Source organism: Populus nigra, chromosome 4 (genome assembly GCF_951802175.1).
Source record: "Populus nigra chromosome 4, ddPopNigr1.1, whole genome shotgun sequence".
In the NCBI taxonomy this organism is placed as follows: Eukaryota; Viridiplantae; Streptophyta; class Magnoliopsida; order Malpighiales; family Salicaceae; genus Populus; species Populus nigra.
In genome coordinates, this window is record NC_084855.1 from 8,808,173 (window position 1) to 8,831,691 (window position 23,519).

General features: G+C 35.7%; 3 protein-coding genes and 1 long non-coding RNA gene across 4 annotated transcripts; 1 reads left to right on the top strand and 3 right to left on the bottom strand.

The window, feature by feature from the left end:
* The first annotated feature begins 232 nt into the window (after positions 1-232).
* Positions 233-944, top strand: LOC133692864 (uncharacterized). Its single transcript, XR_009842000.1, has 2 exons — positions 233-471; positions 621-944. It is a non-coding gene; the product is annotated as an uncharacterized LOC133692864 (long non-coding RNA).
* A 1,635-nt stretch (positions 945-2,579) lies between these two features.
* On the bottom strand, positions 2,580-4,334 carry LOC133692863 (protein PHLOEM PROTEIN 2-LIKE A10-like). The gene has a single exon (XM_062114028.1). It carries the CDS (start codon positions 3,926-3,928, stop codon positions 2,690-2,692), a length of 1,239 nt encoding a protein of 412 aa, XP_061970012.1. The 5' UTR covers positions 3,929-4,334; the 3' UTR covers positions 2,580-2,689.
* A 7,141-nt stretch (positions 4,335-11,475) lies between these two features.
* LOC133691797 (U-box domain-containing protein 30-like) lies at positions 11,476-13,871 on the bottom strand. Its single transcript, XM_062112391.1, has 2 exons — positions 13,786-13,871; positions 11,476-13,199 (listed from the first exon to the last, which is right to left on the bottom strand). The coding sequence occupies exon 2, from the start codon at positions 13,117-13,119 to the stop codon at positions 11,764-11,766; it is 1,356 nt and encodes a 451-aa protein (XP_061968375.1). The 5' UTR covers positions 13,120-13,199; positions 13,786-13,871; the 3' UTR covers positions 11,476-11,763.
* Positions 13,872-20,539: 6,668 nt separating this feature from the next.
* Positions 20,540-23,187, bottom strand: LOC133692690 (U-box domain-containing protein 30-like). The gene has a single exon (XM_062113797.1). It carries the CDS (start codon positions 22,559-22,561, stop codon positions 21,218-21,220), a length of 1,344 nt encoding a protein of 447 aa, XP_061969781.1. The 5' UTR covers positions 22,562-23,187; the 3' UTR covers positions 20,540-21,217.
* Positions 23,188-23,519: the final 332 nt, after the last annotated feature.

Consider the following 23,519-nt stretch of genomic DNA (forward strand, 5'->3'; position numbering starts at 1 on the left):
TTGTTATTTTCATCTCTTTTCTTACCTACCCTCGTTATCTTTACTATTTAAAAATGTACTCGTCCAATCCAAATGTCTTGGCATATAAACTCCCGTCAACGTGTTACTAATTTTCCTTCTGTTTTTTTTTTTTTTTAATGCCTAGCGTAGCGACAGTCACCGCATAATCATAAACCGTGTAATCCGGTCAACTTGTCGTGACCTAATTGATTATTATACAGCATATACATCAGCTTCAAACGAATTTTGACCTTACCTATTCACCTCTTTCAAGCGCTCTCTCCTCTCCACTATATATAAATTCACCTCTCCTGCTCTCTCTTCATTCTGACCCATAGAAGAAACCCAAAGTGCAACTAAAACCCAAAAAAAATGTCTAAGCTTACAACCCTCTTCACCGTAGCCCTTCTCCTCAGCTTCGCGCTTACTTGTTCTACTCGCCCCCAGCCGGTCCTATCCGATGACTCTCTGGTGAAAACCTAACCTGCTCTCTATATATATTTCAATCATCATGTCTCCGTTTTTATTTGTGTTCATAGACTCTAATAATACGTTGATTTTGGTGACTTGATTCTTTCTTTGTTGTGATTCTGGGCTCTTGATTTCTGTGTGATATTTAGGATGCCATGGCAGCTGAGTCTGCGGTTGTTGAGAGTTGTGAAGGACTAGGGGAAGAGGAGTGCTTGATGAGAAGGACCCTCGCTGCTCATGTGGATTATATATATACACAGAAGCACAAACCATGAGCTAGTTATCGTGAAATTGTAAAATCAATAATGATTCAAGTTAATTGCATCTGTTGGTAATAATATATTAAGAAGTCTATCCTGCTTCTTGCTTTTGTGTTATAGCCTCAAGATTTTACGTTCTTGTATTTTCTTTACGTTGTGATCAGAAAAAATTCATTGCCAGAATAAGAAAACAAATCAAGTTACTTTTTAGCACCACCGTGTGTAATCCATTAATTATGTGTAGTTTCTTGTTAGTACTGTTCTGTAGTTGGAAATGGGCTAGTGGTTTCCCAGAATACAAGTTTTCATGGTTGGTAACATGTTTGGGAAATCCCTCCAAACAAGAAAATAAATCAATTAACTTTTTAGCACCCCGTGTGTAATGATTTTGATATGCGGATGATAAAAGTAAATATTAAAAGATATTATTTCATGAATTCCTAAAGAAAAAGCCTGCAACACGCTTGCAAACAGTCAAACATACAGTCGAAGCAAAATTGTCCAAGACGTGTAAACAACCGTGGCGCCTTCAATTTTCAATGCCGATAATTCCAGTGCCTCGAAAAAGTCATGAGTTTGTCCTACTTTTGGACATGACAAATGAAGCTCCATGGAAATTACTTGGAGAAGTGCAATGAACTCTTTCGTCCAAAAGCATGTGTTATCACATCATATCTGCCTAAGGAATTTCTTTATTGACGACCTGGAAGCATAGGTACTCTTTGAGCACAGGTTCTTGGCATTCTCCGGCCAATGAAAGCAGCAAGTAGTGACAAAACATTTCGTAGACTTGCTCCAGAATTCACACCATAAGCTAGTAATGCTAATTTCCTGTTAGCATAATTTACAGGCGTTTCCAATCAGCTTAGAATATCACTTTCAAGCGTAAATTAAAATAGCATCAACAGCTATGTATGAACTTCTACTTTTCTAGTGGATGTTTGACTGCGTCAACCAGGCACAAGAACAAGCTCTGCAGTGGCAGCATACAATGGATCGGTCAAAGAATTATTTAACTACCGTCTCAATTGAAGTAATGGGGTAGGGAACATCATGAAGAACTACCCGTTCAACCCATCAGGACTATTCCACTCAAACTCCACTATGAGTTTTGAATTCAGATCCACTTTCAATTCTGAAAAGATTCTAATGTTCTTGCTATAGAATCATCACTAGTTTGAATAATCCCCATTATTCCTTTTAGCATAATAGATGAATGTCTATCAATCTCATCTTATCTCTGCCAAGGCAATGGAGACTATAAAAGCATCCCAATTTTTTCCTAAGAGCAATGAGGGAAAATAAAAAGAGGACTACAAACTCAAGATAGATGGAGTGGGTAAGAAATAGCAAGTATGCAGATTTTCAAACAGATGAGCTTCAAATGAACACACAACAGCTCCTTTGGGGGGGGAAAAAGTCTGAATACATACCGGAACTTCTGTGTTGCAATACCTTGTTGACCACAGGAAATCAACAGGTAACTCACTATTCTATCCTCTGCAAATGACACAAACACTAAGTTCATCTCAACTCAGTATACTTTATCATATGAAACATTGATAACTTGCTATAACTCTATTGGTTCCCAATACATCATCTCTCACTCTTCTTCACGTTTGGAAAATAATTCAATTTTCTTCACTTCAATGGCCACGGACTTAGCATAGACTCGGTAACATATGAACAGGAACCAAAAGCACTGAACTGTGGCTTCCATATGAACATAAAACTATGCATATTGCGTGTAAACATGCAAGTGTTCGTAAGATCGTAATTTTTATGCATCAAATCTGATATTTTTTTCTTAAAAAAAGAAGAAGAGCAATTCCGTTAACAAGACTTGAATGTTTACAATGAGGATACGCACTTTAAAATCATTTTAACGAAGTGATACATGGATATATACATGCAAGACCTCTCTAGCTGCTTCACGGGGAAGGAAGAGCCCTGTGAATTTAGGCAGTTAAGAGAACCCTAGAGTCACCCAGAACATGTAAATACAAGGCAAGGCATACGGTAACGATAACAGAGGACTTAGCCCCAACATATCTGACTACTTCAAGTCCCCTGTCGACAACCTCTTCCTGAACCACATTAAGACTTCTTTTCACCCCATCCGACATCTTCCACAGCATGAACTCCACAATGGACCTTATCGTTTCAAATGTAACCCTCCCGGTCACATCCAGCACAAACTTCCTATTGCTTGGCACTGACAAAGCAGATGAAACCGTGCCAACCCATCCACCATTCTGAACCTCATCAAAAGACTTCCTATCTTTCATAAATGCTTCCCGCTTGAGATAATCATCTTTGTTCACGCCCAATTCTTTACCCTGCTCAACAATTGAATAAGCAGAACCCGACTTTGCAGTCGAACTGGTGGTCAACACTTGGTGAGATGTTTTCACAAGTGTTTCCACAGCTCCATTACAGATAGAAACCAGAACGTCCCTCACATTGTTTTGATGCTTTGGATTTGTCAAGCCAGTGAAAAATTCATCGTAAGTATTGATCTGCAACGTCTTATCAAGATAAACAGCTACCGCCGTGCTCACAAACTTTTGTATGCAATCAGCAATGAGCTCCCTACACCTATCATCACAAACCACACCAATCCATCCAGGCACATCTGATAAACTCGATCTTGATTGATCCTCACCACTCGAATAAAGCCCCAAAACCAAATTCCTCGCAAAACTACCGACCACAACAGAAACAAATCCGGTCCCTTTACTAGAAAACAACCTCTCCATCACTTTATCAGAAAAACTCGAATTCCCATAACCTAACCCTAACTTCTTATCATTTCCAGACTCCAAATTATACCCTCGCAGAACCCCAAGAGTCAAAGCCTGAGTAACCCCAATCAAAGACTCGGAAAACTCATCCGATTTCGCAATCTTCGAAATTTGCTTTAAACTATTGGGGATTTTATCCGCATCAGATTGCAAAAACTCCTTCAAATCCTTAGAGACAATACTGATAGTCTCTGCAGAATCGGAAACCATTTCAACAATAGAAATCAAAGCCCCCATAAGTCTCATAAATCTCCTCCTTTTTCTTACCACAGCAGGCAAATTATACACCTTATAAACAGCATAGCCAGATACACCAGACACGGCTAGAAAAATCAACAATTTCTTTTTTCTCCTAGAAAAATCTAAACCCTTTATCACCAATTCAAGATCCATCGTTTCCGCAAATTGGAACCCTGGGGCTTAAATTGTGAAATTTGGGAAAGGATAATGGGTTTGTTTATAAAAGCGAGAAAATTAGGGTTCGGTTTCGTTTTAATGTCGTCAAGTGTTGTTGGATATATGAATATGTATGTATGGATGTTGTATTGGTAGTTGAATCACTACAGTATGTTTAAAAAGATGAGTAAATAAAATTGTAAGCAGATGAGAATTGAAAACTGGAAGTTTTTTTGCAAAAAAAACAATTAAACGAGAGATGACGAGGGAACCTGATTTGATTGTACAGTGCTACAGTACAGGTGAGGGAAGAGAGATGGCAAGCTGACAACACAACAGACAAAAACGGAGTAGAAGCAATGAGAGCTGATTGGTTGATAAGGGTAGACTTTGAATCTGTTTATGGATCTCTTCCCTTCTTTTTCCTCTTTTTTTTTTTAAAAAATAAATCCGCAGGCGGTGCTTGTGTTTGTTTGATTCTAGACTTCCACGTGTATTGAGATGGTAGTAAATAAAAAATTTTTAAAAATTTTTTTATTCTAAAATAATTTATTTTTAAATACATGAAATAATCTAAAAATATTTTAAAAATTATTTAAAAAAAAATTATTAAAAAAAAAAAACAAATTGAACTCAATACCGACCGGAATCTTGAAAGGAAGAAAGATAACGAGTTCGGCCTCCCTGGACAATTTCCACGACAGATTTACTTATCATGAATCAATCATATCGTTATGTATTATCAACAGTATTTGTGCTCCCAAAAACCATCTCCTTTGGTTTTTTATTTTTATTTTTATTTTTCCTCGATTATACCCTTTGTTGTATTGGTAGTTGAATCGCTATGGGATTTGTTTTTCGCATGGCGTCAGTTAAAATTTTAATTTTAATTTTAATTTTTTAATATATTAATATTAAAAATAAATAAATTATTTTAATATATTTTTAAATAAAATACATTTTATAAAACAACTACTACTATAATATAATATCAAAGAATATGGGATCCAACAATTTCGACAGATTTTTTTTTTTTTGTTTGTAAATGACATGAGGGAGACTCTGTTAATTAACTTGTAGTTTAAGAAGAAACGTAGTTCCGATGTAACTCAGATCTCAAGTTCAACCTTCTCCGGTGCTCCCCGTAACAAAAAAAAAAAAACAAAAAAATCGAAGAGAAATTTTACAGCACATATTGCAAATTCCAAATGAGATTTTTAAAGACGCTAACAATTATGTTATTCTCAGATCATAACTACAAGGGTTTGCATTTAATTCTAGGAGCAGCACAGCCTGCGTAAACTTCGTTGAATGAGTTGCACTACTTCCCATGCATAGCCAACCATTTAGAATATGGAAATTAAGAGCTGCGCGCGCTACTACAAAGTTACAAACTCCCCTCCTTTTCTCCCATTCCTCTCTCTTAGCCTAGTGCTCTCTCTCATCTAAAAACCATTCTGTCCCCGTCATCGCTCCTAGTGCCGTCGTTATTCCTTGTTGTCGCTAATCCTCTTCACCCTCCCTCCTTACCTCCTTCCACTTGGTTCTGTAACAGGAGGGTCAAAGACGAGTCGCTGCTGTAGTTCATGACGCAACTAATGAGACTCTACACACCCACGCCAGTAATTGGTTCATGATTTGTCGTGATAGACTTGATTCAGTTCGGGAGGCTTTGCGTCTACACGATGTCATTTCTGATGCACGATGCAGAGAAGAGGTCAATGTTGATGTCATAGTGGTTCAAATGGCATAAGATGTGACACGACCAATAATTAAAGATAGGACCTCTCAGTGGAGAGGGAGATAATTAGCGTGCTCATGAGCAGGTAGTTGTCCCTGTTATACCTCCATGACAGAGGTTGGATTAACTTCTATGGTGTTATCAATGATGGTGGTTCTGGTAGGGCATGGATGATCATCGTCATTTACTAAGTTAAATGACTGCCAAAAGATATAATTGCTGTTTTTAGTGAATTTAAAAGAGAGATAATGGTGAGCTTGTAAGAGCTGGTTGCAACTGACGATTCCATTAGGGTTGACAGTGATAATTAAGATCGATGCCATATATAAGGATTGACAAAGGGCGTCGACGGTGCTCATGAAGAGAGACTTTTCATGGGTTGTGATGTGGAAGGCATGTTTTTTTGAAGCTTTGATGCAAATATGTGTTACATACACACACACACACAAAAAAAAAAGAAGCTAACTCTAACTCTAATGAGCTTTGTATAATAAATTATAATGTAATAGATATAATAATATTAATACAATAGATAACTATACTTAGAATTATGTTTAGTCATATATTGTTTCAATAGAGAGAGCGGGGAAGGTTAAAGTTTGGGAGGGGCATGCAGTGTGAATCTAGTGGTTCCATTGTTTTCTTATACAGCCAATTAAATGATGCCATATAAGCAGGTTCAAATTAATTACTGCTAGCTAATAGTTTTCTTTACAGTATATATAAGCAGCAAATTAAAATACTTGGAAATGCGATAGAAGTTGAGGTTGAAATAATCTGACTATACAAACCTCATTCATAAAAGTTAGTTTTTTATATATATATTATTTTATGTTTTTTTTTTTTTGGATTTCATGCACAAATTTCAATCTTTATCACTTTTTTAAACACTCTTAAAGCGTTAACAATCAAACTATATTTTAATTGTATTTAAAAGTGATTTTCAAAATAAATTTAAATTGATATAAATATTTTTTAGGTATTGGAATTAAAATCATAAAAGATTATGAAAATAAAATCAATTCTATTTAAATTTACACTTGCAAATACATCTAAATCATATTATCAAACAACATACTAAAAGTCAATTCTGCTAGGTTAGTTGCTATTAATGTGCAACAACCATTGATAATTGCAGCAGTTGCAGCTGGAGTTGCACCAATCATGTGCACCCATTTAAGATGTCAAAAGTTGGCAGCCACCATTGTTGAAGAAGAGATGGAGTTGGCAGCCACCTTTGTCGAAAAAGAGCTGGAGCTGGTGACACCATTCTTGCCTGTAAATAGACAGCAAGAGAGCAGAGCAAATTGAGCTGAGAGTGTGAGAGTGCAGAATGTGAGAGACCAAGAGAGAAAGTGACCTGTTGCCTTGTGCAGCAGTGTGAGAGCAATGGGAGTAGAGTTTGAGTGAAGTGATCCTCTTCCTTAATGTGTGTTGCAATCCTTTCTCTATTTGTCTCTAATAATATTGACTTCTCCCGTGGATGTGGGCGGTTTTGCTGAACCACGTTAAATATTGTGTCAGTATGCTTAGCCTCCTTTGAGCAACTATCAGTACACCACCGGTCCGCGCATGGGGAGCCGGAATCCCTAACAAATTCTTCCATCATCGAAATCTAAAGCAAACATTTATACTCAAATCCATACACCCTTAAATTTGTCGTCAATATATTACTACAGCTACCATTAACTAACCTGTGAACACTTAGCAGCGGAGTTAGAGAGTTACTATATAATTAGCTTTTGGGTTAGAAAATTAATTTTTTTAATGCAAAAAAAAATAATCCAAGCTTTACCAACTTGTTTTTCTAATAAAGAGATCTTAATCATTAACTTAAATATATGTTATATATTAGACAATATCTTTTTAAAATATTGATACAACAATAAATTAGATGTTATTTAAAAAACAATATTAAAACATTGACATATTGAATTGAACTGGCTAATCTGTTAAATTTACAACACATGTCATGAGACTTTGATAATCTTATAAAAAACAAATCAAAATAAATTAAGAATGTCAATTCCTGATGAATTAACTCAATTTTAAGGATGAAATTAAAAAAAATATTAAATAAAAAAAGGATAAAAAACAACCTTAGTCAAATCTGGGCAGGTAATCCATTACAATGTGACTATCTGGGTCGGTAACCCATTACAATATACCATCCACTGGGCAGGTAACCCATTACAATGTAACCAACTGGGCCGGTAACCCATTATAATATACCATCCTATACTAGGCAGGTAACCCATTACAATGTGACCATTTAGGCCGGTAACACATTACAATATACCATCCTATATTGGGCAGGTAACCCATTACAATGTGACCATCTGGATCGGTAACCCATTACAATATACCATCATATACTAGGCAGGTAACCCATTACAATGTGACCATTTGGGCCGGTAACCCATTACAATATACCATCCTATACTGGGCAGGTAACCCATTACAATGTGACCATCTGGACCAGTAACCCATTACAATATACCATCCACTGGGCAAGTAACCCATTACAATGTGACCATTTGGGCCGGTAACCCATTACAATATACCATCCTATACTGGGCAGGTGACCCATTACAATGTGACCATTTGGGCCGGTAACCCATTACAATATACCATCACAAAAAAAAATCCTCGTATTTTTCAATCATTAGGTAGGTCGCCTGGAACAATTAGACCACTTGCGAAATTCTTCGCATTTCTTTTATCATTGGGCAGGTTTAATTTTCAACCAACCTAATATTAAAATGATGAAAAAAAAATCAATTAAAAAGTGAAAAAGCAAACTCATAATTTAGGCTAACCTATTAAACTCACGACCTGAATCATGAGACCATGATAACTTCATAAAATACAAATAAAAAAATTGCAATGTTTCATTTCCAATAGATTTAATGTTGAAGGTTGACATTGAAAGAAAAAAAAACTAAATCCATGAAACAAGGGTAACTCCACATAAAACAAATTAAAAAAAAAATATGAAGCTCAATTCTTAAACAACTTAACATTAAATGATGAAATTGATAAAAAAAAAACTTTTAAGAAAAACATTATGTTGTTGGAGGGTGAAATTAAAATTAAAAAAATTTAAAAATTACAAAACTCCACTTTTAATAAATTTAATGTTAAAAGTTGAAATTGAAAAAAAAAATCTAAATTCATGAGACTAATATATAACCCAATAGAAAAAATATTAAAAATATTATAAAGTATAATTTTTAAAACAATAATATTGAAAGATAAAATTGAAAAGAATAAAAAAATAAGTTTTTAAAGGATAGTTTTTTTTAAAGAAATTATATTTTAATGAATAGTATTTCATGAGTGTTTATATTAAAACGAAAATAAAATGTTAAAATTTTTGTATATTGCAAGGGTCACTTTCTAGCCGCAGATCTGATCCACAATGCAACTAATGAATGGTTGCTTGATTTATTTTGCTTGAATTGGGTATGAATTACAATGCAAGAACCGAGGCAGGCTACAACCGGGCCTGGAGGTTATATCCTGGGCTTCTTTATCTGGGTTGTTCTGCATGGCGCACACCATGTACGGTGGATACTGGATCATAGATGGGCACGAATAAGGGGCCTCCGCCGAGAAATGAATGCAGGCGACCATTTCGGGGTAACGCTACTTCTGTACCGTACCGTATATCATCATCTGGTAGTAGATTTCAAAGAAGGATTCCAACCGGAGAATCACCCGAGAAACGATCCCCGAACAACCGAGAAGGCCAAATTAAATCGGCAAGCCGGTCCTCACAACTGCGATAGGTGTGGACAATCTGAGCTTGCCTACTCCAATTTAACGCAGCAAAGGATCGTGTAATTAAGCTCAGTATATATGCTAGCTGGACGTGGTCATTGAATTTACAGGCAGACAAGTTGGAAGGCTAAAGATTTATCATGTGAAGCAATGTTTTTCACATTTTCTTAACCTGACCACCTTTGATGTGAAGCTTAAGTGCGTCGACCTAGACATGGTCAAGACACCAACTAGGCATGAAAAACAAAACAACCAATTCGCGTGGCATCATGATCTTGCTTGTCAATAATACGCCCTAGAGCATACTCCTATGTTTTGACAATCCAGACAGGACAAGAAAACAACGAAGCTCGCTTGCGTTTTTTGATCATTGAATATGGCGACAGAGGATCTTACAAGACTCAACTAATAAAATTATGCTCCTATTACATTTTTGAACCTAACGAGTGATGTTAGTTGAAGTTGGTCAGGGTTGCTGACCAATCATCATCATCATTATTCTCTCTCTCTTTAAAGGGAAGGTCAAATGGGCATGAGACTATACAATGGAGGTAATACCCCTCAGTTCTCACCCCACACTTTCCAGCTGTCCCCTTGGACAATGTTCTTTGTAGGCTAGTTTTGAGTATAAGTTGAGCAATGCCATGCAATACTCAGTCTATTTATAGAGTATCTATGATTCGGGTACGGTGGTAGAAGCTGGCCTAAAGACTACAACGGTCAATTTTCTTTTATAAAATGTGCAGGGAAAAAAAAGGGCTTCTAATTGATCCACTCTTGCTGTTATGGAGTCAATACGGAGGGATAAAAATAAAAGCTCAAACGCTTGCAATATCAAAAAAACTTGACTAGCTTCTAATTCAAGCATTTTGTTTTTATATTTTAGCATCGATTCTAGTTCTCATTCGAAGATGGGATAAGGCGTCGCCATTCCTCCATGGATTGTTGCTTGCTCTCCTTTTGAGGTTCCAGCAATTTTTTCCAACTCATTTTTAGTCCCCCCCCGCCCCTTCTTTGTTTTTTTTTTTTTGCGAAAGAGGTGACAGCAAAAGAGTAATCCAGGGCCCCTGGAATCCTTCTTGCTTCTCCAAATCTTGGCAGTGAACTGTCTTACGGGATTCCGACTGGAAAAGCATGTACTTTTAGGTAATAATGCATCTAGTTGAGTGCATTGATATTGAACGGGCAGGTCCTTAAAGTTTTGGTGACTCCGGGACTTGGCTTGACCAACTGATCCAAAACCTACATCCATTTGCTCCACCGTCTCTTTAACTATTGAAATTCAATATACGGTAGGAAAAATACATTGCTCTATGAATTGCAGCAGCGACTTCTGCAACCATCTGACAGTTCTATTCAGCGAAACCCAAATTTAATTTTCAACAATCCTGCCTGTTCCAATTCCCATCAAACGATGCAAAGAAAATGGAAGGAGAGAGAGGTTGAAACATCAACTCAATCAACGCATCAACAGGTTCTCATCTGCTATTACTATTCTTGAACAGAAAAGGCTCAAATGCGTGTGGGGTGCATACAGGCAGAGGCTTTAATTTGATATTGCAGTGAGAAACTGACATGAATTATTATGTCAACGATTAAGCTTACAACCTACAAACTAGCTACAAACTAGGAAAGGTAGTCCCAATAAAAGATACAGATCATGAGCTTACACTGAATGCAGACTGCAGAGTCACAAATACTGCAATGACCGAATCACAGTAAAAAACCAATTTAAACAGTTAAGAAAATATACACGCTCTCCACAGAGAGCTTAAATACAAGGGTTGAAAATCCGGGGATCAATGGTATGTTGAAAATTAACTAAAATTACAAGGGAAAAATGAAAGCCCATCTGCAAGGGTTATTCCCTCCCCACATCCACTCACCGAATTGTCATCACCCAACTCCGGCAAAAAAACCATCACGTTATCGCTCTCTTGACTATGGCTACTATCACCAAACCAAGGATCAGATTGGCGGCAGTTTGGCTAAAGAAAAGGGAAAGAAAAGAACAGTCCAATTTAACAACATAACCTCTTTGGGTTATTATATATTAGAAAAAAATTGGCAAACTGCCAGCTTACAGAGAGTGGATTAATAATTACACAATATGCAATTAGCCTAAATCCACATTATGACGCTTCTATCATGTAAATCCAATACAGTGTATCAATGATCTTTGATATATACAAGCGAGAGAAAAGAATACCTTACGACCCCATTTTGCATCATCTAATCTCCCGAGCTCAAGCCCCTTTCCATCTTGTGACAGGTGAAACGGATGGTATATATCAGCAAATTCTCACATTCACTGTATTGTTCTCGTAAGCTTACACTCGGAAATAAAAATGGTAGATGTGTAATTTAGACTACACAATTTCAATAGTTCAACCGATTGCTGCTTCAACACAGGATTGCAACCACTCTGTATTACTAGTAGTAGTTTGGCTGCCAAACCCGCCTCCACAGCAAGTGCAGTACATTCTTCTGGTGCGAGCATGCAAACTGCCCATAAAATCGACAAAGCAAGCCGCGTGCATGTCTCGGAAACCCTCATCAATAACTTCACCACATTCGGTATTGTGCTGGCACAAACCTTCAAAGCCAATCTTCCCTCGGGAATACTTGAAATAACATCCAGAATATAGAGCGCTAATTCCAAGCACTCATTATTCAAACTTGGCAATAGCTCCACTAATGGAGGGACTGTCCCAATGCTCACAACTGAGCCCCTTACCGATTCATGTGAACAAATACTCTTTAACAAACCAAGTCCAGCCAATAACCCATTTGGGTGTTTCTTGTCTTTCACCAACCTCAACAAACCAACTAAAAGTCTCAAGCTCGACATGTTTTCATGCCCAAAATCATTCCCTTCCATCAACATTTCCATCAATCGGGTACAATTAATCTTGGTCTCGATCGAACCCTCATTCAACATATCCACCATTAAGGAAATCCTTGCAGGTTGCCTCAAATTCGACTTGGTTGCAAAATCGAGATCCAAATTCACTAGAATTCCAACAGCCTCAGACCCGACAGCATGAGTGGTAAAGGGGCCCAAAAAAGATGTAACCAAGGCAGTCCCGCCATTATCCAGCACAGCCTTCCTTGCCGTAGAATGTGCAGCCACAACCTGCCTAAGTTCCTTCAAAGTCTGCACTTTAGCTTGACCCTTAACTTTCTTCAGATTATCCAGAAGTTCAATAGCCCTTCCTTGCACATCCTCTGATCTCTTCTTCGTGGCTAAGAACTTCTGCGAGAACCAGCTATAAATCAGCTGCTGCATAGTCCTGTTTGGCGTTACCGTATCATCCCAAAGCTCTTGCATTGTAGTGGGGCACGTGCAATGACCCAGAGAGAACCATTTGAGGATGTTGTATCTCTCGTAAGTCTGTCCGGTGCAAAGAGTCACTGGGTCTTGCATTGGGTCTAACGAAATCGGACATATAAACACCGGCGGCACTTCTATTGATTCAAGCTCTTCAACCATCTTCTTCAGATCCAATTTCTCCGCCACACCAGCACAAACTAAACCGCCGCCGGTAACACCGCCCAAAATGCCATCCTTAATGGCAGTTTCTAGGTCTAGAACTTGGCCACCAGCACCAGCACTCGCATCCAGCTTTACGTTTCTATAGATATTTGCTTCAAACATCGGCATTTCGGGGTTCCGTTTAAGAAAGAAAACAACACTCCCCACTAGCCAACAAGAAGAGATAAAATCTGATTCAACAAAGAACCCTGAGATGTCACAGGAAAAGGCAAAGAATAATAAAAATATCAAGACCCATCACATCCACGGGACAAGAAACGTGTGGGAAAGAAAACGAAAAGAAAAGGATAGATGGCAGAAGGCACCCTCTCTCTCTCTCTCCCCCCCCCCTCTCTCATTCACAAACATAATACACAAAGAATCAAATGAATGGAGACATTTTCTACATTGCATGATTTATTTTTGCTCTTTTATCTGATCTCTATCTCTGGTTAATAGAGTGTAAGTAAGAAACTCTCCCTCGTCATCATCAAAGACATTATGATTCTATGTATATTCTACTTCTCTAGCACTAAAGCTTTCTCACGCAACTCAAAAAGGAAACAAAAAAGCGAAATCGTCAACAGCCCAGGTTCACATAAAAGGCTAATAATGACAAGGAAAGAGTAACTAAAAGGGACACACACACACACACAAAAAGAAGAAGTTAAGTAACAGTGAGCAGCAATAAGTACCTGGACAGCTCAAATTCACCACATGAAATGAAAGAAAAGAAAAGAAAGCGATGAATATCGAAACAATTGCAACGAAGGCATGAAAGAATGGGAACCATACCTTCCTATGGTGCGGCGATACAGGGAAGAAGAGTGTAGAGTAGAATATATAAAATAGAATAAAAAGCTATACCTTGTGAACTGTGCAGTGCTGCCTTCTGCTGTTCTTGGTTGTGTAGGGCAGGTAACATAAGTATGAAATTATCAAAAGACCCTTGAAGATTTCGCTGTTGTATTGTATTGGAGGTCACCGCACCGCTCAAAAAATCAAAATTAAATTTGAATACCGTATAAATATACAACCCAACCCACTTTATTAGAAGGTATGAATTTTTTTTGTATTTGTTTCCTATTAGAAAAGGTGATCAACAAAAAAATATTTTTTAGTCAAAAAAAATATAGCTTGGTTTTTAAAAAATTGTTTTCATATAAAATTTAGACGGAAAACATTTTCCAGAAGTTGTGAAAAATTTAGAAATATTATTATTTGCTGATTATATCAAATTTAATCCTCAAACTTTTGATTGCTATATATAATTTATTTTGAATATTTATTTTTTAATTTCATCTCTTAAAATTTTATTTTTATATTAACTTTGGTCTTTATTTTTATAATTGTTATTTACTTTTTCCTTATTATTTTTTTATTGAAAATTTTTATCTATCAAATTTGGTCCTCATTCTTTTGATTGTTACTTATTTTATTTGAAATAATTTATGAAATGTTAATTATTATTATTATTTTAATTTCTTTATCTTTTATTTTTTTTAATTTTTTAAATTTGATTTCTATTATTTTGATTATTATGTATTTTATTTGAGATAATTTATAAAATTATATTTTTTTCAATTTCATTCTCATTCAACTTTTTAATTTGTAATATTTATTCCTTATTATTTTAATAAACTTGAGAAAAACAGAACATTAATAAATTATTTTCCAGTTTATTTTTCATGACATAACCAAATACTGGAAAAATTTTTCCAATTTATTTTCTATTACACTATCAAACATAAAAAAAATAACTTATTTTTTTTTAATTTATTTTCAAAAAAAAAAAAAAAACAGACTGCCTAAGTTTTGAGGGGACAGTTCTTGAAATTACGGTCCCATCCTTGTTTGGTGGCACCGCATCCTCAATCCGTGTGGCCAGTCACGGGCCCTCCAGATTGAAGCGCGTTTCCTACAACGCCCCTCTTTATAGAAAAGGGGCGAAAAGCCCTTTTGAGTGCCCTGTACTTGAACTAATTTCCATCATTTATTTTTTGTTGCGTATCAGTCCATATGCTCCATTTTATTGATGGTGGGAAAATCTCTGCACCTAATGATATGAGTTGAAATAATTTTCACCAGTGTTTATTTAATATTTAATAAGGCGACGAAAATTAATAGTTTTTTTTTTCATTATAAGAGTTATTTCTTTTTAGATTGGAAGTTAATTAATACTAAGTTTCTTCCTAGAATAATTTTAATAATGCAATCTTTATATCATGCATTCGTTCAAATATAATAAATATGTTGAATTTTTTTAATTAATTTCATAACAGGATTTTTTATCCCCTTTTCTTTCTTTTTTTTAAAAAATCAAAAAATAACAAAAAATCTAAAAAATATATTTTTGATGTATTTGCATCATTTTTTTTTATATTTTCAAAGTCATTTCAAAAAAATTAAAATTTATTTTTGATGCATTCAAGTTTTAAAGCTCTTATTTTAAAATTATTGATTTATTTTTTTTATCAAGTAGATATTAACGTTGCTTTTAAAAAAATCCAAGACAACAAAAAAAAATTTAGACAAGAGAAAAAAAATAAAAAAATAAAAATTCCTCCCTAGTCGTAAAAAAAAAAAAAGAAAAGAAAAGGCCAAAAAACCATTTGCCCACACTCACGCATTCCAAAAACCAAGAAAAGGCAAACAAAAAACAAAAAACGGGACCTCTCTCCCTCATCTAGATCTCCCACACACACACACACACAAATCCTAAACCAATTGTGTAACTCTTCCCTAGTCGCTAGCCATACATACAAAAGAAAACACAGCGAACCCTCATCCCTCTCTCTGTTAAAACCAAAACAAGCCTGCCACAATCCTTCTTTCAGCGACGGTCATTTCCACCACCAAAACTCACCTGCAAGCCACAAATCTGGCATTACCAATCACCAACTCACATTCCCTATCATATCTCACCCAGCCAACAACCTTCGTTTCTTTTATCGTTGTCAAAGTCCTTCACCATACCAACACCCATCAACAACTAAACACCCAGACCAGCCTCTCTTTGCCCCCATCGCCACGCATCATTTGACCACCGCCAACCATAAATCAGCCTCTCCAACTGACGCCTTGACATTGCTTCTCCACCCCAAATCTCCTCCCACGACAACCATCTCTCTCCAGCAATGCAATGCCCAGCAGCTCTACGTTGTGATCCACCATAGCCTCAGCCAACATGAGTAACTTATCCATCAGCACCCATAGCCTCCCTTTACCATTGCTTAACTCCCCTCATGGTTTCTCTCTACACCAGCCTCACACATGGCAGCTCCTCCACATCTCAACCGACGTTGCTCTAGCTCCTCCTCAGAGTGAAAACAGACAAGGAGACACGACCTCCACTGTGGTGAAAGTTAGTACATAGAGGGGGATGAATTAAAGAAAGAGGAAGAGAGAGAAAGTCAAAGTTTGAGGTATTCAAATCTCATTCCTCGACCAGCGTCGAGCTTCACCACTATTATAAGAGCGAAGAGGAGATAGAGGAGCACTAGATCCACAATCCCACTCTCCTCTAGTAGCGGTGGCGCATGCATACACATGTCAACAGTGGTGATACATGCACCACCACTGTTTCAGTAGTCCTTCAACCTCAATAACAGTAGATTTTGAATACTTAAGTTCAAACTCTTGTTGATTCATAACCTCAAAATTTTGAAAAAATTATTGAAAAGTTGTGAAAATTTTGGGATAAAATATTTGTTATTGTGAATAATTTTGGACTTTTTAGACATTATTTTATTTGAATTTATGTTTTTTTTATTTGATAATTTATGTTGAATTGTGAGTTTTATTTTTTTAAGATTGTAATTGTTATTTCAACATTAAATGATGATTTTGGGATTGTGATTGAATTTATGTTGCATTGAGTATTGATTTTGATTCATGGATTATGTTTAGATTTATGTTGATTTGTTTGAATTATCATGAAATTTGAATGAAGCTTGTGAAATTAATAAGATTTGTATGGAATTTTTGGTATTGCTTGGTTTTAAGTTGATATAATGTTTAAAATAACTTGATAAAAATATTATTTGCGCCTTGCCAGATATGGTTTTGGTCTAATTTTTAATTTTTAAAAGATTATTTTGCAATTAATTTTGAATTTCTCATTTTTTTTACCCTCCTATATTTAATATTTGAAATTATGACTTACATGTGAGACACTTTTTTGGTATTAAATAGACCGATTCATTTCCATGAAAACAATAAAAATCTTTCTTTAAAAAATAAATAAATACAACTTTATTTTAAATTTTATATGGCTAAGTCTAAAAAAATGAAAAAAAATATTTGCATCAATAATAAGAAAATAAAATACATGGCATGACTTAGCATTTTTAAATACTAAAATTAAAAAAAAAATAGTTTTGTTGATATCTTTGCATGTATTTTTGGATTTAATAATCAATTTATAAAACCTATAAGAATTTAGCTTATATTTCAAAAATACTATAAAAACTTATTTTGTTTGTCCTCACATTAATAATTACAAACTTATATTTAAGATATATCCCTAACAGAAAAAAATGCAAAAAATATATTTTGATTTTTGAATGCTTAGGTGTGACTCATGAAGCTATATTTCACTCTACTGGGATGGATTCACTTTAACCATTAGACAGACAAACAATTAAAAAACACAACGGTACCTTATTTCATGTCAAATAAATAAACAATGCATCTTACCTTAAGTAAAGTATACTATGAATGATACATCATTTTTATACACAACCAGTCTCTTTATCCGGATCCCTTTATCCAGACTATAAGATCAATTAAGGTTTTTAGTGATTAAAATATTAGGTGGCGAATCTATCTCTCTCTTTTTTTCAATAAAGAACAAGAATTCTTTGTCCTCTCCACCTATCACCACAAAATAGCAACTCCACTAAGGACTTCCTGTGAACTAAGTTTTGTTTTTTTCTCTGATTGTTGTGTTTTAATTATTTGGTACGTGTATTTATTTTTAACATGCATTTTCTTTAATGTTTCTTATATGCTTTAATTTTTGTACATGTTGATCATGCATTATATAGCATCGCCCCATGCGCCCCATGTTTTAATTTTTAAAAGCACACATATATAAGCTTCTAGGTTAGGTGGGGAATTAACGATTTGCCTTATAACTATTGGTCATGGTTTTGATGCATGAACTCATATCTGAGTATACGCTTGGTAAAGGTGGGCGTATATGCCTTAACCATTTCTCGCAATGCCCCTATACTGTTTTTATGAAGATCCTCATTGGACAGATCTGATATCCTTTGAAACCCGGTAGAAAACATATTTATGTTCGCTTAAATATCAGAATATAACTTTAGATTGTATGTGTTATCTGTAAATTATATCAAGAAAAGCTTAACATGTAGCATCCTGAATTTCAGGACTTTTGGGTGGTAAATAGTTCTTATATAGATTATAAAAGAGTCTAGATTATTACAAATTGACTGGGATGAATATTAATTTTCTTATCTGTGTGATAATAACTTCAAATGATGACCATTGCCACCCCTTAAAGAGTGAACTCATGTTTAGTTTACCTTTTTTTTTTCTTGCATGCATATCATATTTATTAGCTTTACAACATTGCATGTCTTTCATTGGCAGAAGAAATATAATCTCATCCCTAAACATCAACCCCTACCAAGATCTATAAGAAGCAAATAGAAGAGCTCAACTTGAACAAAAACAAGATAACTTCCTGAGAAAATAGATGACTTAATTAACAAATATGATAAGACAAATCATTCGCTTTGAAAGGAAGCCCTCACACATGGAAGCTAAATTGAGAAGCTTATTATGAATATGCCTCTTTGTCCTTTTTTACATCCTCATCAAAAGATTGTTTCTGATACTTATCTGGTTAATTAAAGTTTGTAAATTATTTCCTTTAACGTATTGAGTTCTTCAAAGATTCATGTTGTCCTACCTCTTAATTCATTGTGATTGTTGCAAACAAGATACATCAAATATCTTCACCTTTATCCAAAGCCACTTAACTAAAAATTACAAGAATTACATAATAGCAAGTTTGTAAGCCGATGAGTAATGGACAAGTTGAGTTTGTAACAGATAATGTCATCTACCACATTTTCACTGGATCATCTTTAACATAACAAGTGGTTGTAAAATGGACGAGACACAAATATTATTGGGGGAGTTAATCTAAGAATGGTGTTGCATTGTCAATTATTTTGCTATGAAACTTTGCTATTTTGCATTTTCTTTTTGGATTGCATCTCATTTTTTTTTAGTGAAACATGTCTTTTCTACCTCTTTATTATCGAAGAAAGCAAATCACAAAAAAAAATAAAGATGAAGCTCAATTTCTAATAAACTCAATGTTAAAGGAAAAAACTAAAAAAATCAATTACAAAAAAGAACTTAAAAAAATAACTCGAGTCAACTTGAATTAACCTACTAAATCCGTAACCCGGATCATAAGACCGGAATAACCCAACGGAATGCAAATTAAAAAAAATTATAAAATTCAATTCTCAATCAACCTAGTATTGAAAGATGAAATAAAACAGTCAATTAGAATAGGTGCACAAAAAAACAACTTGAGACAACCAGGGTTAATTCACCAAACTTATGACCCAAGTTATAAGATTAGAATAACCTCATAAAAAGTAGCCAAAACAAATCACAAAGTCTAATTCTCAATCAAACTAATGTTGAAAGATAAAATTAAGAAGAAAAAAGTCAATTAGAAAAAAAAAAACTTGAGTCAACTGAATTAACCCATCAAACTTACGATTCAGGTCATAAGTCTGGAATAATTTTATAAAAAGTAAATTGAAAAAAATAATGAAGTTTAATCCTCAATAAATCTCACATTAAATGATAAAATTGAAATTGAAAAAAAAATTATTCAAGTAAATAGTGTAATGTGAGGAGAAGTACAATAAAACCTCTTCTCCTTTAATTTTTTGTTAATGAAACTATAAAACATAAAGTTAATTAGAAAAAAAAATGATTTAATCAATTAAACTCCTGATCCGGATCACGAGTTTAAAAGAATAAAAATTATTAAGTTTCATAACTAATAAAGTTTAATATTAAATGATAAAAATATATATATAATGGGAAGAAGAGTTTGGTAAAACCCTAGTTTTCTGTTAATGCCAATTAAGTTTGCTGTTCTTGTAGGCCTGCCACGTCTCTAACAATCCACTCCTAGTTCTACATTCCCTTGCTCTGCTGTGACCAAAATCTGTATATTAACATACAAGCTCCAACGCTATATGAGCAAACAACCGTGGATTACAGGACTGTAATTGCTAATTCTATGCCATATCATCATCCCCGCTTCTCCAGAACAACATTCAAAAGCTCCAGACAAAGTCGAGTTTGATGATCTCTTCCTTTCTATTCCCCCATTCAAATACATCTTTCAAAAAAATGTGGAGTGATAATTATTAAGCACCAAGGATACTCTGCATCCCAACCTTAGAGAGCAAAAAGCACAAATTGCAGAGAACTACGAGAGTGAATACACAGACAAGAATGATTTGAAAGAAGCCTCAAGCAAAAGTGAAAAATGGAATAGTTTAAGCATGTATAAATTCGAACGGGTGCTCTTCAAGCATGATTTTACAATGAAAGCAAGAAACTCTGCCATTCTACAGCTTTTGAGACTCAGGGTAAAAGATACTTAAGAACTGAAATAAAAGAATATACTTCCACCCCACAAAACCCTTACAAATTGAGGGTGTAAAACTGGGGATCAACGGAACAACATACAAGTAACTACAAATACAACTGACGATACATCCCTGTACGAATTGCACATTCCCAAACGCCTTCCTTACTTTCCAAACCAGCAGAACCTCACCAAAGCGCCATTAGAGACATACTTTACACATTAGTTGAGGATGGAAACAATCACGAATCCATGACCCAGCTCAGTCCCTTTGGCAAACAAAAGCAGCTGAATTCAACAACAACCTCGCTCGCTAAGAGATTTTTGGTAAAACCACCAGCTTAGAGACAGTGGATTGCCAGGTACACAACATGTGATTAGCCTAAGATACACGTTATGATGCTTCTATTATGGAAAATCAATGCTATGTATCAAAGCTCTTTAATATACACAGGCGAGTGAGAGGGGTACCTTACCAACCCCCACCACGAGTTCCACCGGATCCCAAGAGCTCCTTCGCCTCTTGCGAGGTAAAAGAAATGCTATATATCAACAATCTGCCAATTTCATTCACTCTATCGTTCTGGAAAGCTTACACTTGGAAATAAATATAGTAGCCGTGTAATTTAGACTACACAGTTTCAGGAGCTCAACTGACCGCTGCTTCAACACAGGATTGCAGCCACTCTGTATTACAAGAAGTAGTTTCGCTGCCAAACCTGCCTCCACAGCAAGTGCTGCACATTCTTCTGGTGCAAGATTGCAAACCGCCCACAGTATTGATAATGCAAGCTGAGTACAGCTCTCTGATTTGCTCATCAAAAACTTGACCACATTAGGGATTGTGTTGGCACAGTCCTTCAAAGCCAATCTACCCTCCGGAATGGTCGACAGAACCTCCAAAATATGAAGTGCTAATTCCAAGCACTCATTATTCAAACCGGGCAATAGCTCCACTAATGGAGGAACTGCCCCAATGCTCACAACTGAGTTCCTAACGGATTCATCTAAACATATGGTATTTAACAAACCGAGTCCAGCCAATACTCCATTGGGGTGTCTCTTATCTTTCACCAACCTCAACAAACCCGCCAAAAGACTCAAACTTGACACATTTTCTGATCCCAAATCTTTTCTTCCCATCAACATTTCGATCAATTTCGTACAATTAATCTTGGTCTCAATCGAACCCTCATTCAACATATCCACAACTAAGGAAATCTTTGCAGGCTGCCTCAAATTTGCCTTGGATGGCAAATCAAGATCCAAATTCACAAGAATACCAATTACCTCAGACCCCACAGCATGAGTCGTAAAAGGACCCAATAAAGTAGAAATCAAGGCAACTCCACCCTTATCCATCACTGTTTTCTTCGCCATTGAATGGGCAACCACAACATGCCTTAGCTCCTTCAAAGTTTGCACTCTAGCTTGACCCTTAACCTTCTTTAAAGAATCCAAAAGCTCAGTGGCCCTCCCTAACACGTCCTCTGATCTCTTCTTCATAGCCAAATACTTCTGCGAGAACCAGCTATAAATCAGCTGCTGCAAAGTCCTGTTTGGCGTCACCGTATCATCCCAAAGCTCTTGCATTGTAGTGGGGCACGTGCAATGACCCAAAGAGAACCATTTGAGAATGTTGGATCTCTCGTAAGTCTGTCCAGTGCAGAGAGTCACTGGGTCTTGCATAGGGTCCAATGAAATTGGACATATAAACACGGATGGCACTTCTATTGATTCAAGCTCCTCAATCATCTTCTTCAGATCCAATTTCTCCGTCACGCCAGCACAAACTAAACCGCCGCCGCCGCCCAAAATGCCATCTTTAATGGCTGTTTCTAGATCCAGGATTTGTCCACCAGCACCCACATCTAGCCTTAAATTTCTATGGCTATTTGGCTGATACATCGGCATTTTGCGATACCCTTTTGGAAAGAAAACACTACCCACTATCCAACAAAAGAAGCTAAATCTAAATCTAATTCAAGAGGAAAAGAATAATAGTAGAAGAAGACCCGTCAAATCCACGGGACAAGCAACGTGCGGGAAAGGAAAAGAGAAAAGGAGAGAAGGCATAAAGAGTCTCTGGTCAAAACAGTAACAGTCTTTCCCATCATTATCATCATCAACATGTAATCCTCTTCTCTAATACCAAAGTGGTGAGTAAACTAACTTCATCTTTAAGTTCAAAGAAAAGGGTGGAATCATCAACAACCCAACTTCACATAAAAAGTGAGGAAAGAGCAATCAAAACGGAGTGAAAAAAAACAATGATGATGAACAGAGCCTCCACAACTCAAATCCACCGCATAGATAAAATAAAAAATATTTGAAAAGAGAAATTTGGACATGAACATACCTAGCAGAGTACGAGCATTTGAGGTCGAGAAAAATGAAAGAGTTATCTAGCAAGTATGGAGTCTCTTCTAATGGAGGCCCCAGAAAAGAGAAAGGAAAAAAAAGTGTGTGTTGAATGGAATGGAATGGAATCATTCATGTACTGTTGTCATTAAGATGAGATGCCTGATTTTTATTTACTTTTTAGACGAGGAAGGAAAAAAAAAAAGATAAAGAGAGGAGCTTAGTGGGAGTGACCGGCTATAGCCAGTGTTTCAAACCATTGGCAACTGTGCACCACACGTGCAGTCGTATAGTCAATCACCTTAATATCCGGTCTCTGGATCATGGAAATCCAAAGAAATGGGTATCTGAGAATTTGTAGATAAAAAAATAAAAAAAAATGATTAAATATTTAGCAATTATCTGGTAATTTCAATTGAGTGAAATATTGCATAAATAAAGTATCTGCAGTTCTTCTTTCTGAAAATAGAATAACTAATATCTTTTCAAAATACTTCATGGTAACTTATTC

Excerpts from the sequence above, each read along its gene's own strand:
- LOC133692863 (XM_062114028.1), bottom strand. The coding sequence starts at position 3,928 with ATGGATCTTGAATTGGTGATAAAGGGTTTAGATTTTTCTAGGAGAAAA.
- LOC133691797 (XM_062112391.1), bottom strand. The coding sequence starts at position 13,119 with ATGCCGATGTTTGAAGCAAATATCTATAGAAACGTAAAGCTGGATGCG.
- LOC133692690 (XM_062113797.1), bottom strand. The coding sequence starts at position 22,561 with ATGCCGATGTATCAGCCAAATAGCCATAGAAATTTAAGGCTAGATGTG.